General features: G+C 42.2%; 2 protein-coding genes across 2 annotated transcripts in view; both read right to left on the bottom strand.

The window, feature by feature from the left end:
- Nucleotides 1–3,807: 3,807 nt before the first annotated feature.
- On the bottom strand, nucleotides 3,808–6,429 carry cd8b (cd8 beta). Its single transcript, XM_037679182.1, has 5 exons — nucleotides 6,331–6,429; nucleotides 4,915–5,271; nucleotides 4,167–4,250; nucleotides 3,979–4,068; nucleotides 3,808–3,845 (listed from the first exon to the last, which is right to left on the bottom strand). The coding sequence occupies exons 1-5, from the start codon at nucleotides 6,383–6,385 to the stop codon at nucleotides 3,808–3,810; spliced, it is 624 nt and encodes a 207-aa protein (XP_037535110.1). The 5' UTR covers nucleotides 6,386–6,429.
- A 4,630-nt stretch (nucleotides 6,430–11,059) lies between these two features.
- zmat1 (zinc finger matrin-type 1) overlaps nucleotides 11,060–13,856 on the bottom strand; it is a 4,379-nt gene continuing 1,582 nt past the window's right edge. Inside the window, 4 exon segments of the mRNA XM_037679099.1 lie at nucleotides 11,060–11,260; nucleotides 11,262–11,340; nucleotides 11,342–11,941; nucleotides 13,314–13,404. Coding sequence (XP_037535027.1) covers nucleotides 11,060–11,260; nucleotides 11,262–11,340; nucleotides 11,342–11,941; nucleotides 13,314–13,404 — 971 coding nt within the window.

Below are 13,856 nucleotides of genomic sequence, written 5' to 3'. Positions count from 1 at the left end.
GTCCCCATCAAAGTTTCTTCTAGTTGTTTTTAAACTAACGTTTCAATATGTTTGTGCTTTTCTGATGAATAAAGTTTTCTGAAACAACTCCCGAGTGACTCGACTTCTCTTTGACGTCTTAAAACTGCAACTTTTAGGCAAAAGTTTTTGTAGATTAGACGGAATTCTACTTTATCTGTTCGTTACACCACAGTTCCCTCCATTTCCAAACAAGTTGTTTTTTAGCATCGTTGCTGCACCGTGCAACAAAATAGATCCACACACGTGTAAATAATCAAATGCGCCACATCTACCGGAATCTAACGGGTTACAGTCCTCGTTCTCTTTTCAAATGCAGTTTGTTTTCTAAGCCCTCCGTGTGCCTGAGTGTGTCGGTGCTTGTGGGGTCTGTGGTGTTTGTGGTCGTTTTGTTTCAGAGGCGACGAAGAGCTCAAAGCTGGGAGAAGCGATAGCATCGGAGCGAGCCGCCTCGGTGTCAGCTCACAGGAAAAGAGCTGCACACACTCCCTGAGACCCGCACAACCACACACTCCATCGAGTCTTTGCACTCCACGCAGGTGTGCTCGTGAGACACTGCAGTCGGCTCAGTGCGCTGCTGTGAAACGACTGCTTTAGGAATAAGAAGGTCAAACGAGTTGCACGTTAAAGAGGCGCCAACTCTCCTTCTGCCTTTGGCTCAAAGTGACCCACGAGACCCAAAACTGAGGCCTTGCGGGTCGTTCTGAGCCACAGGCGGCAGGAGGTTGAACAGAAAGTGAATATGATGCACATCAAAACCAAACTCTGTCACTCACCTACTCAACTTCCGCCAAACAATATCGACAAATGGAAGTACAACCCCCCTCATCCAGAGCTCTCCACACAGAAAAGACTCTTTACAGCTGAGGACCACACACACACTGCAAACATGCCAATAAATATAAATGTAAAGGGTTCTAAAAAGAAGAGACAGAGTCAAAACTTTTCTCACAAGTTTATTGATTTAACATATTTACAGTGCAAAACAAGAAACGTTTTCAAACCACATCTCTGCTGACATGACAAAGAAACAAAACACAGAAAGGAGTAAAAGAAGTATTTCTAAAAATGTTTCGATCCAGCCGAGACGTCCGTCTGCAGAATAAACTGATTGACGATCCGATCAACGAGACACTTTCTCGTAGAGGTCCCCAGATTCAAACGTACAGGTTCATGCAGCCGTGAAGCAGTTTACGTTAAAACAGTTTCAACGACAGAAACTGCTCAAGTTTCATCTTTTTCCTTTGGATTTTGGTTTAAACTGATTTAAGTACATCTTCTTTTGATGGTCTTTAATATTTTACTGTCCTTTCATAAAAGTTTTTATACTTTTGTCATATTGTCTGGCCAGGCCCGGTTGTTCATGTGTTACATAAATGTAACTGAAATTAATTTAGATTTTTATTATTTATTTAGATGCATAACTTGTAATGATATATTTGTGCAAAACACACAAGCATGAGGTTTCTTTCCTAACTCAATAACAATCTGAGGAGGCTGAACGAGTTGCTGAACTGAACAAACACCTTAATAAATGATAAACTGTCAACATGTTTGTCAGGGACGACACACGTGCTCAGTAACAGGTGATGACACACACAGGTGCATCTCAAAACTTAGAAGACGTGAACATTTCTTTAGTCGATTACTTCAGAAAATGAAAGTCATAGTTCTTTCTCCAAAAAGCTCATCAGCAGAAAGAAGCATGAAGTCTTTAAAACATCCTGCTAGATGCTGCTTGGACTGTGGACTTCAGAAAACCCAGTGGACCAGAACCAGCACATGGACCCAAACCATCACTAACTGTGGAAACTTGACTCTGGACTCCAGCTACGTGGTCTCTCCACTCTTCCTCCAGACTCTGAGACCTGATGACATGAAAATTTACTTTCATCTGAAAAGAGGACACTGGACCAGTAGTTCTCAAACTGGGGTCCCCAGACCCACAGGGGTCTGCGAGCCAATGCTTGGGGGTTTGCCCCCCCAAATTATTATTATTTTTAAAGCATGTAAAGGTTTAACCCATTAAAATACACCAAAATGCAGGAACTCACGTCTACAGTAGTCCTTAGTTTATCACTATGGATCCATACCCTGAAGCCCCATGATAAGAGAAAAACCGTGAAGTAAAAATAGTAGTACAAGTAGTAATTTATTTGTATGTATATATATATATATATTAAGGCCACACTCTTTCAATATTCTAAACAATGTTTCTAAGCTCTAAATGCTCTAAAGGAGCACAGCATGTCATGATTTCAGCTCTCTGCCTCCTCTGCTCTTTGCCACCAGCCAGCGCTCTTGGCCACGCCCACTTCTCGGCTGCAGAGCAGAGAACCTGACAAGCTGCAGGAGGAAGCTTCTCCTGCAGTGTGGGCTGCACACAGGTGCAGCAGGTGCTAAATAATTTAAAATAATTTATTTAAATCAAAAATCCGTGCCGATCATGCAGCTCATCCATCAATCAGCCAATTTTGTGTCATGTCCAATCTTACTTTGAAAAATCGCGACAGAGCGAGTCCACGAAAAGCGAACCACGAAGTAGCGAGGGACTACTGTACTTTATTAAAAATTTTCTGGGGGAGGACCCCCACCTGCTATTTGCGTTTCGACACCCATCAGTTTATAAATGAAGCCCTGTTACTTGATCTGACTACTGCTGTTCTCATTCTGTTCAGTTTTATTTAAGAGTTTTAATCATTTGAAGGAGTGGCAACATTCATGTTCATTATGTGAATAAATAAAGTTTTTAAGTAGTTTTCGATGCTGTTAATTCGCTCAAAACTGTAATTTTTGGAAGTTGAACTAGTTTTTTTGTTAATTAAATGTATTTAATGAAAAATATCCCATGTTTTAAAGTATAACATTTGTATTAACACTATTAAAGAACAGGTTTTAAAGTATTTATGTTGCACAAATATTTCCATTGCATTAAAGGGACAAATTGACAAATCAGGTCTCTCTTGTAAATGAGTCCCCGAGGCTCATGGGATTAACCTGTATAAATAAAGGTTGAATGAAAATTGAGGAAAATTATTGAATAAACATGAGGGTCATGAGGGGGTCACTGAAACTTTGAGGTCCCTGAAACCAAAAAGTCTGACAACCCCTGCATTGGACCACTGAGCAACAGTCCAGTTCTTTTTGTCCTCAGCAGGTAAGACGCTTCTGACGTTGCCTCTGGTTCAGGAGTGGCTTCACTTGAAGAATGAGACATTTGCAGCTCATGTCTGGAGTTAATCAGCTGATTAGGGTGAGACACCCGCAGTTTAAAACACTGAACCTCTTCACAATATTCTAATTTTTTTAGATGCACCTGTAATAAAGTTCAATCTTCTACATTATACAACAAAACTGTCATTATATCACAATATGTTACAAGGCTGCAGCTCTCCTCCACCTGCAGATGTTTCTGTAGATGAACCCGTTTTGCGTTTAGCGAGAAGATCTTCGGGGTGCCTCTCGTTGTTGGCGCTCCAAAGGACACAAGAGCTCCGTTAAATCGAGCCAGCGTCTGCAGTCAGAGCAGGTTGTGAATAAACTTGAATTAACTTGAATCATCAAGCTTCAGAATAAATGACTTACTCGGAGTCCAACACAAGATGCAGACGTGCTCTTTTAGGTCAGCCTCTTCCTTCAAGGTGAAAAACAAAATTTACTGTCGTCAGAACAAACATTTTGTGGAGAAAACATTAAAAAAAAATCTGTTTTTTACCGATTAATAACAGAAAGAAAATCCATTAAACAAACAGGGAAATAAAAGCCTTTTGATTCTTTGTAGAGTTGAACTTACTTCACAAAGTGGTGGTGACATTTTTTGGGCAGTCCTGTAAATAAAAACAAAAACCAGTCAGAGATTTAAAAAAAATAAAATTAAAAATTAAAACTAAAATGTTTACATGCTCAAACTGTTAAAACGGCTTCATGTAAAGTGTTGCGGAGCTCATGAAGGCGACTTACGGCTGAAGTAATACAACGAGCAGAGAAGACCTGCAGCCAGGCCTGCAACGAGCCCGACGAGGGGCCACAGAACCAGGGAGTGACAGCCACCTGGAGCCAACACGCAAAACATTTAGACCAAAGAGCTTATACATCACATATTTACACGTAAAATCCAGAGGGGCAGTGGAAAACTCCTAACCACGTACCCTGAGGATGAATCTTCGAGGGGCAGGGACAGAACCGGGGTCTAGGTGACATCGTTTTGGGTGGCGGTGGTGTTGGAGGGGTCTCTGCCAGGAAAAGAGCAAAGAGAAATAAAGATAAAGCAACAAACAGCAGTAACATTTATACGTTTAATGAAGACCCGCGATCCTGACCAGAATCCTGCAACAGGTTTGACCAGTGGACCTGCTGCGCCTCAACGTTCACTCTCATCCAGAGTCTGATAACAGACCACGCTTGAACAAACGCGTCATATTTACTGATTATATTTAAGTTATTTAGCGCCAATTCGTTGTCATTCACGAATACTTGGAAGCAGCAAGAAGTCAAAATGTGGAAGGAGTCTCCTATCTGAAGCTGCGTACCTCCTGTTACCGGATCAAGCGCTACGTAAGTTGCTCGAAGGATGTAGCTGTACGGCTAAACAAGACGCCCGTTAGGTTTCGTCTTTAATTTGATAAACCAGCAGTGGGACAAGGAGAGGACGTCTGCAGAAAGGTGGACTCGAGCCAAAGTTTACTTGAAGCGCTCAGAGACGTTCACGTCCAATGTCTTCAAAGCTCGATGTTTCTCTTGTGCATGAAGTCTTTAAACAACAGAGTAAAATCCTACCACACTAAACTGATTCTCTCAGGTCAAGCCCTTGGAATGTACTTTAGCCATTTTTATAATTAATATTCATCTCCTGATCTTAAACCCTGTAAACGAAGGACGTGTTGCAACCCCACTGACCTCCCGGCCGCAGAGACGTCCCAGGGTTATACATCTCTGCCTGGCTTCTGGTGTCTCGTACGACACAGGAATAAATCCCCGCGTCCTTTCTCGTCACCTTCGTGATGCGCAGCACAAAGGTCGAGCTGCCCCGCTTGGTGAGCTTAAAGCGCTCGTTGTCTTTATCATCCCCGAAGACGGTGCGCTCGGCGTTGTTGCACCTTCCTATGTAGCGCACTTTGGCGTTGACGGGGTCCGTGTAGAACCACAAGACGATGTCACAGGAGATGTTACGACAGTCGCACTCTATGGTCTCACTGCTGAGGACGGCGGGGTAAAGGACTTTGACGGGCTCGTGCAGCAGGAACTGGCTTGACCCTAAAAGTTAAAACAGAGGTGTGTTTCAGATTTTAATAGACACTTACAAACTAGGAACCTCCAGACATGACGAGCATCATCAGGCTCAAAACAAGTCAGAGCCAAAAGTAAAAACAAGAACTGTGTCAGTGAGATTTAAAAAAAAACGTGACATAAACTAACTTTAACACTTGGCAAATCATCGTTTGGTTCATGTCAAGCTTCTAGAAATGGTGTGCGAACTTTCTCCCGTAGCGAGACAAAGGTCGACTCTAACGCGAAGGATGAATGAAATCGAACTAGAACACAACCAGGAGGAGGAAAACGCAGAAGATCAAACTACGAGGAGATCTCAAACTCGGTTTGTGACATTTAAAGACTGCACGGAGGAAGATCTTTTAAAAAGAACGCAATCTTTACGGGAGGCCTTCACTGGAGGAGCTACTTGATCTCATCTTAAAATAAGTCCTCAAAGCCAGTTTGAGTGTTTTGAATACGTAGGACTGGGTGCACGTACCTGTTGCAACAACTGGTGTTGTGAAATATCTAAAGGTGAGCGACACACTGGGTGTGAGGACTTAAAGGTTTGCTGGTTTTTCCATCCAGCATTTAAATAAAAAAAAACACACAAATTATGTGACAATCAAGAACGCACCAAAGAAATCAAATGAAAATATCCAACGAGCTGCAGTACACAGTTCAAATACTTCAAAAATACTGAGCGCTGCAGTACGTAGTCCTAACACGAAGTACAAATGACCGTATCAGTATGGTGCAATATTACATGTGGGATTTATTCTACACATGTTAATGTATCTGCATACTAATATTTATTATGTGCACTAGTATTACTGCAAATCTCTAGAATATACATTAAAATGTTTAAAATATTCACCCAGAAGGTGCTGTGTGGTTGGTTTGAACCCTTAAAACCTCCTCATACTGGCAGACCGGTTGTGATAAACGAAGGCGCAAAACGTTAAAGCAGCCGATCTGAGCCGCCCCACGCCACAGGGCCCGTACGGACAAATGACGATGACAATAACGAACGCTTCCAAAGCAGCACCAGAGAAAACTTACCAAACGTCCAAGATGACGCCACCAGGAGAGTCCACGCCAGTCGCAGGGGGACCATTTTGTCAAGTCTCCAGTGTGTAGCTGTCGGAGGGTGCGCGTTCTGTTCCTGCTGTCTGTCAGAGGAGATGGGAGGAACTGAGCCGGCGGGGCCCTCGGTGTGACACAGGAGGTGTGAGGAGGGCCCAGCAGCAGCCACAGCCCAGGGGCCCACATGAACACGTCACGAAGACTTTGAGTTTGAAACTGCACACAGACACACGTAGAAGGAGCTTTCTGTTCTTCAGACTCAGACATGAGACATGTTCTGAGTCAGGGCAGAAAACGGGCGATCAGAGTTAAACGAAGAACGATGCTCTTCAGTCCGCTCTCTAACGTTCTCTGCTTTGACACTTGACGCCGCTCCACTCGTGCTTCCCTCAGACCCTGACAGATTAAAGTGTGGGGACGTTTCATGAGCGCTGACATGACGTTACGCATCGACTCACATGAAAACATCAGGCCCAGCAGCAGCAGCTCTGTGGTCTCCTCCACCCAGGTGTGTGACCTAGTGCTCGGAGGAGCCAAACGCTGATGTGCAGAGCTGTAATACTGATACACGTAGCAAAACATTCACGTTCACGTGTTGATGGTCAATAAATGAGCGACGCAAGCTTTGACAGCGGACGCAGAAAGCACCGGGTGTACAGATGTTGACAGTTTATAATCAGATTTTCGCTTGTCTGTAATTTTGTAAAACGATTATTTCATTCTGTCCTGAAAAAAAATATTAGGTGGTTTAATGTAAAATCATTCATTTTAAGTGCACATGATTATTTTTCAATAAACCAACATACAGTATTTTTAATATTAGGGTTTTTAAACTGATTTTTAGCTGTTTTACTCCGTGAAGACGGAGAGGAAACGATTAGTATTTCAGATTAACATAAAGATCCAACAGAAGCTCTTAATTTGAAATAGTTTATCAGTTGTTTCGTCTAAATCTGCCGATGGCACAACGCTTTATATTTCAACATGAGACACTGTTTGGAGCCTCCAAGTGATTCGTTTCATTCAGATTCCACGAAGCTTTGAGGTGAAGCTGAAGCATTAGAAGGAGCTTCAGCTCTGCACTTCTCACTTCTGACACCTCGGATGAGAAGCAAAACAACAACAACAACAACAACAAATCATGTAGCGTTCCGTATTTTACTTTTAGGATTCACGGTGGGCCCATTCTTCTTTTTATTTGAGTTTAGAGAGAATATAGTTAGGAGTGGTTGTTTTGATGGACTGATGTAGCTCACAGATAATTTATTTTCTTATACGAACACAAATTAAGTGATTTTATCTTTAATTTCAGGGAAACAAATTAAAAACAACAATAACATAATGTCACTTTTCCACTGTGGATATATTGTAATACACCAGACAAAGCACCTAAAGAGAAATATTTCTCTAGAAGTAAATTTTACAGCTGCTGTTGAGAATCTGCAGTTGAAGCGAAAAGAGCTCAAATGTTGGACCTTCTGCTGTGAAGCGACATGAATACAGAGTATTTGAAGTTAAAACTGGAGGTGAAGAAGCTCTGCTGCACGTCTAAAGCCTCTACTGAACGAGATATGTTCACTAAACGGGGAACCAAAACCTGGCATTGACTTTAACATTCAAATAGTTCAGTCCCTTTAAATCAAAGTGATTTTACTTCAAGGTAATCTGTTTCTGTTTGCAGGAGACAGAAACCCATTTAAACACATTTCATTTGGATGATTTTTTTTAAAGTAACACGTCTCGCTGGGTGTCATTTATTTCATCGTTTAACCTGCGGAGCTGCGAGCGCCTTCCTAAAACTGAGGCTCCAGTAAAGGAGCTGAACAACATCTGGATTCTTCAGTGTATCAAATATTGGTGGTACAGCAGGGTCTGGTGTGGGGGTCTTAAAGTGACAGGATGTGGGCAGCCTACAGCTCTACGGGGGTCGAGGATTCGAGCGAGCGAGGGAACGAGACCACAGGATTCTTTGAAAACAGGAGATCTCGGGGGGGCTTCAGAGATGCGCTCGACACACCGTGGAGCTGCGAAGCCTTTGTTGGTCTACGCCTTCAACGAAAAGCTGAGTTGCTTCATCTCTCGGCTCTTATGTCATCTCGAAACGTTTGTCGCACAGTCTCTGCCTGTAAGCAGACACGTTGTTGTTTTACTGCTGAGCCAGGAAGGATCGGACGTGCACATAAAGTAAACGGTTCACGTGGACGGTCAGCTGGCACTGAGTCAGCTGTGCAGAAGCAAGACAGCGAACGAGGGTTTATAGACAAACACACAGATTTGTTCTTTTTGTAGAATTTAAAATCCACACGTTCACATTGAATATTTTTTCCACTAACGGTGGTGTTTGATTTAAATTCAGTTCAGACATTTAACTCCAGGCTTCAGATTTTTACTTTAAAGCCTTCGAGTCCTCTTTAAATGTATTCTCACTCATTTACCTTTCTCTTCTCTTGGACCGTGTCAGACTCACTTACAAATGGAGCCAGATTAAAACCTTTTCAAACCAAGGGCCAGTTTCATGATCTACATTAACTCAAGTCAGACACCCAACATCTTCTCTTGGTTGCAGCTTCCTCAACAAGAAACTGATTGGTCTCATTTGACGTTCTCTGTTGCACTTTTGACACCATAGCCAAAGATTACTGAAAAAAAAAATTAAATCGATAAAAGTATTTTACATTTAAAATATAATCTTGGGAGCCAGATAAGAGGTCCATGAGGGCCACATTTGGCCCCCGGGCCTCGAGTTTGATACGTGTCTTAGAGCATCACGATCCCTCATCATCCTCAAATCTAAGTTTTCGTTAATATTAAAGAACAGTTTCTTAATTGACAACTTTTCTGTTTAGTTTTGAAAGGTTTATGCTGTGCCAGCTCAGTCTAGTCCAGGACTATTCAACAAAACTGATGAGGTCCTGGACATCCAGTGAACAAAGGCATTACATAAATAAACCAAATACTGATCTGTTACCTTTTAAATTTGTATATTTTTAATGAAGTCATTGGTGGGTCAGATTGAAGTCAGTTGGAATAACCCTGGTCTAGTCCATCCATTATCTTTTATCCACTTCTTCTTTATTGGGTCACAGGTGATCATGTCCAGCAGTCACTGTGTGAGACAGGGGACACCCTGGACGTCTCCAGTCCATCACAGGGACACATAGAGACAAACAAACATTCACTCTCTCATTCACCAATCAGCCTAACATGCATGTTTTTGGTCTGTGGGAGGAAACTGGAGTTCCCGGAGAAAACCCACGCATGCACGGAGAGAACATGCAAACTCCACCCAGAGAGGTCCTCGGGCAGGATTTGATCCAGCGACCTGCTCGCTGAGAGGCAGCAGCTCTACCAACTGAGCCACCGTTAAGCAGCTTAGTCTAGTTTTTATAAAAACTGGTAACCAGTTACAGCATATGTGTCAAACTCAAGGCCCAGGGGCCAAGTGTGGCCCTCGTTGACATCTTATCTGGCCCCCAAGATGTTATGTGAAACATAAAATACTAATATCTCTTGAATTTTATCAATAATCTTTGATCATGATGTTGAAAGTACAACAGAGAACATTGAATGAGACCAATCAAACTCTTGTTGAGGAGCCTGTGACCAAGAGAAGATGCTGGGTGTCTGATTTGAGTTCATGCAGATTCTGAAATTGGCCCTTAGTTTGAAAAAGGTTTTAATTTTGGCCCCGTTTGTAAGTGAGTTTTGACATTTGACACCCTGAGTCACAGCATCACTCACAAGATCCGTTCATTACATTGAAACATTTCTCAAAACTTCAGAGGATCTATGGACTGGTTGTAGACACTTTCTGATTTATTTAACACTTTCAGCAATCTTCATACATCAATAAGATGATAAGGACTTTTAATTTCAGAATTATTTTGTTTGCAGCCTCATCACATCCTAAAAGCCTGCGTTCACCTCATCGCACGTTTCAAATCATGATGTTTGTACAGAGCTGTGCTCATTTGAACTCTTGCACCTGTATGACCCCAAACATTTCATGTGCACTTTGGATGTGCAAACACACACACATGCACTGCAGATTAAGGAAATGCCTTTTTTTATATATAAAGTGTCTTATCTGGTGCAATGGGTGCAACAATTTCTTATTTATTGAGCATCACATAAATCTAAAAAAAAAAAAACCAGCTCTGAAACTCTACATGTGACAGCTTTGCTTCGGTCTTTGCACCTGTGAGCCAGAAACTCAGGAGGAGAGAAATGACTAAGCGCTCATCATCTCTGGGCTTTTATTCCTTTGACAGACTGAAGCTGAACGTTGCCGACCACAGACTGCTGCAGGGCTCGGTCTGTCCACCTCCTGAACCAACGCAGGCTTGTTCAAACGCTTTAAAGATGCTTCACGATGAAAAGCAAACACGGGAGAGATGTGACGGAGATGTGAACAATGATTACGCGTTAGAGTTAAAAGTAACTGATGAAAATTAATAAACACAAATAAAATCAACAAAATAAAAATAATCATGAATTCATAACTGACGTCACCACACCAGGGCTGGCCAGCTCGCATGTTAGAGCACCCCCTCTGGGCTACAAGAGGAAATAAACTGTAAAGCTTTAATAGCTGTTGGTTGCATGAATCCATGTGTTACTCGCAGTTTAAGTTCATTTAGTGCTTGATAAAAGGTTCGGTGGGTATAAGCGGTCCAGAGGACCAAGTCCAGCTGGTCCTGTTGATTCACCAGCCCTGAATCGAGTCGTCCCACAGCTTCTCCACCTCTGTCCGTGTGTCCGCTTTCTCTTTGCTTTTCTTTTTCTCTTTCTTACATTTAGATTTAATGGGTTTATGTCCACTCTCCCAGTGGGCACCATTGGTTTCAGGCTGTGTATTTAGTGGAGTTGTCATCCTGTGCTCTGGCTGTAACGTCTCTGTCTGTCCTGAAGTCTTCCTGCTCGCTCTCAGTGTCTTTACATCTCCCCTTGCTCTGACTTTTTAGCCTTTTCCTCTGTTCTTCCTCCAACTCTAAAAACGCTTCTCTTCCCCTCAGAGTCATAATATTTCTCTCTCCTCCGGTGTTTTCTCCTCCTTGCCCCTGTTTCCATCTCCTCATATCCAAACTTGTGAGCTCTGTCCCTCTTTACCATTCTAGTTCTCCTCTTTTTTCCATGTCTGTGCTTATCATCATCACTTTCGCTGGTGAGAGAGCTGCAAGAGGTATAGTAATGCTTTTTAGCTGGGGGAGGACTGGAGAACTGTGTGGAACCTGAGCATGGGAGGGGTAGAGGAAGGCAGGTGTAGTTTGAGCTCTGGAAGGGTCCAGGTGGACCCAGATATGAAGGATGTCCTGTTCCAGGCCAGGGCTGAGGAGGAAGTTGGTGGTTTTGTGTGGGGTTAAGCGTGGATTGAGCGGTTTCCTCCCAATTTCTCATTATTATTTCTTCCTGGTTTAACCCGTTGTATTTTTCATCACTCGTTTGTTTTTCTTCTTGCACAAGAACAGGAACGGTCTTGTGGGTGACCCCCCGTGCCTTCTGTTCCTCGATGTAATCTGCCAGTTCATCAGCAAACGTGCCGTAGACCTTAGGTTGGGATTTGCAAAGATCGCTGACCTTCTTCTTCCTGGATATGAACAAAAAATAAAATAAAATCTCTACTAGAATCTCTTTCAATCAACGGAATGACAATAAAACATTAAAAAAAAGTCATTTTAAACACTTCAAAGGAACTTTTGGGCATTCGATACAAACTTTGTGCACTACGAGTTGGTGCTACAGCCTCATAGTTACATCGTTATAATAAAATATCACTCAAGTGGCTTCTTGCTGCTAAACCTGGGTCTGTGCGTACTCCAAAGATGATCTTCTTTCTGCTGTTCCCTCTTCAGAGGTCACCACAGCAAGTCATCCTCCTCCATCTTACTCCATCCTCACTCCAACTACCTCCATGTCTTCTCTAACTGCATCCATATAACTCCTCTTTGTCTTTTTCCTGGCAGCTGCATCTCTAACATCCTTTCTCTCAATATACCCACTGTCCCTCCTCTGGACATGTCCAAATCGTCTCAGTGTGTCCTCTCTAACTTTATCTCCCAGTTGTTCGATCTGTACTATACCTCTGATGATCTCATTCCTAATCTTATCCATCCTTGTTACTCCTAGGAGAACCTCAACATCTTCATTTCTGCCACGTCCAGTTCTTTCTACTGTCTTTTTGTCCATGTCTCTGTCTCCAGACCATACAACAAAGCTGGTCCATCACTGTCTTGTAAACTTTCCTTTGACCTTTGCTGACACCCTTTTGTCACAAGTCATGCACACCCCAAAGATGACAACAAATACCACTTTGATCTTGGCACCACAACATAACGGTGCTGCTGCTGCAGTTGGATTCCAGCAGGACATCTGGCAAATAAACTGGTTGATGTGAGGCTCCAAATGGCACGCGAACTCAGAAATCCTGGATTGACTTACAAAGTGCACAATCTTCTTTATTAGCGCCACTAAGTGTGATCTCCACGACTAGGTTTAGTTTAGACAAAGCGCTTAAAAAACCTTGAATATGCTGAACCTGCTTCGTATAGTTCAGGTCTCTGGTGCACAAATTCTGTGGTTAAAACTCCTGAATACCAGAGTAGGACCACCTGGTTTTTCTTATTATCTTTAAACCACCATTCACTCCTGTCTGCAGAGATTGTCAAAGTACCTGCTGCTGAGCAATTTGCATCTGGTCTTGTTGGAGCCAGTCCCAGCTTCAATATGCTTTTTATATGATTGTGTACTGTTGTCATCTGTGTTCTTTGTCTAAAACACGTCTCTCTTGTAACTGAGTCTTCAAGGCTCAACGAGACTAACCTGCATAAATAAAGGTTGAACTGAACTGATAAAAAAAAAATGCAAAGGCACATTGGAAACGAATGTAGCAGAGTTTAAACTTAACTTGCAAATAAACGAGTAACGTATCTTTAGTAAACAGTAGTAACTTCTAATCTTACTTGTTCTGGTGTTTGTTGCCCTGCAGGTGAGTCTGGTACATCTCCAAGGAGCTTAATGTCACACAACATAAGTGACACGTAAAGGAGTTGGCTGTAGGCAACGTAACGAAACAAAGAGGTTTACAGTGAGTTATCCAACCTGACTAATCTAAACAAACATGTAATCAACCTGTCACACACAAGCAAGATGTCTGTCTTTTTACCTTTTACCTTAAATGGGACTGAAACCTAAAGTCCAAGGTGATAAAATAAATGTTGAATAAATCTGTTTTTTATTGTTGTTAATGTTTTCTTTGCTCTAGTGAATTCCCAGTTTGTGACTAAAAGTTGTTTGAATACCAGTGGGTTAAAAAAAAGAGTGCAACTACAGAAGTGGTGCAGGTACATATCCATAATATCACAATTTGTCTTTATGAGCGCACTGTCATCAGCTGAGTGCCTACAAATAAATTCCTAGATGGGATTTTAGCTGCTTTTTGTTACATTTAGACATAACTCTATCTATCTATCTATCTATCTATCTATCTATCTATCTATCTATCT

The sequence above is a fragment of the Nematolebias whitei genome, chromosome 7 (genome assembly GCF_014905685.2).
Source record: "Nematolebias whitei isolate Nwh7 chromosome 7, NemWhi1, whole genome shotgun sequence".
NCBI classification, from domain to species: Eukaryota; Metazoa; Chordata; class Actinopteri; order Cyprinodontiformes; family Rivulidae; genus Nematolebias; species Nematolebias whitei.
This window is presented reverse-complemented; position numbering and strand designations above follow the sequence as displayed.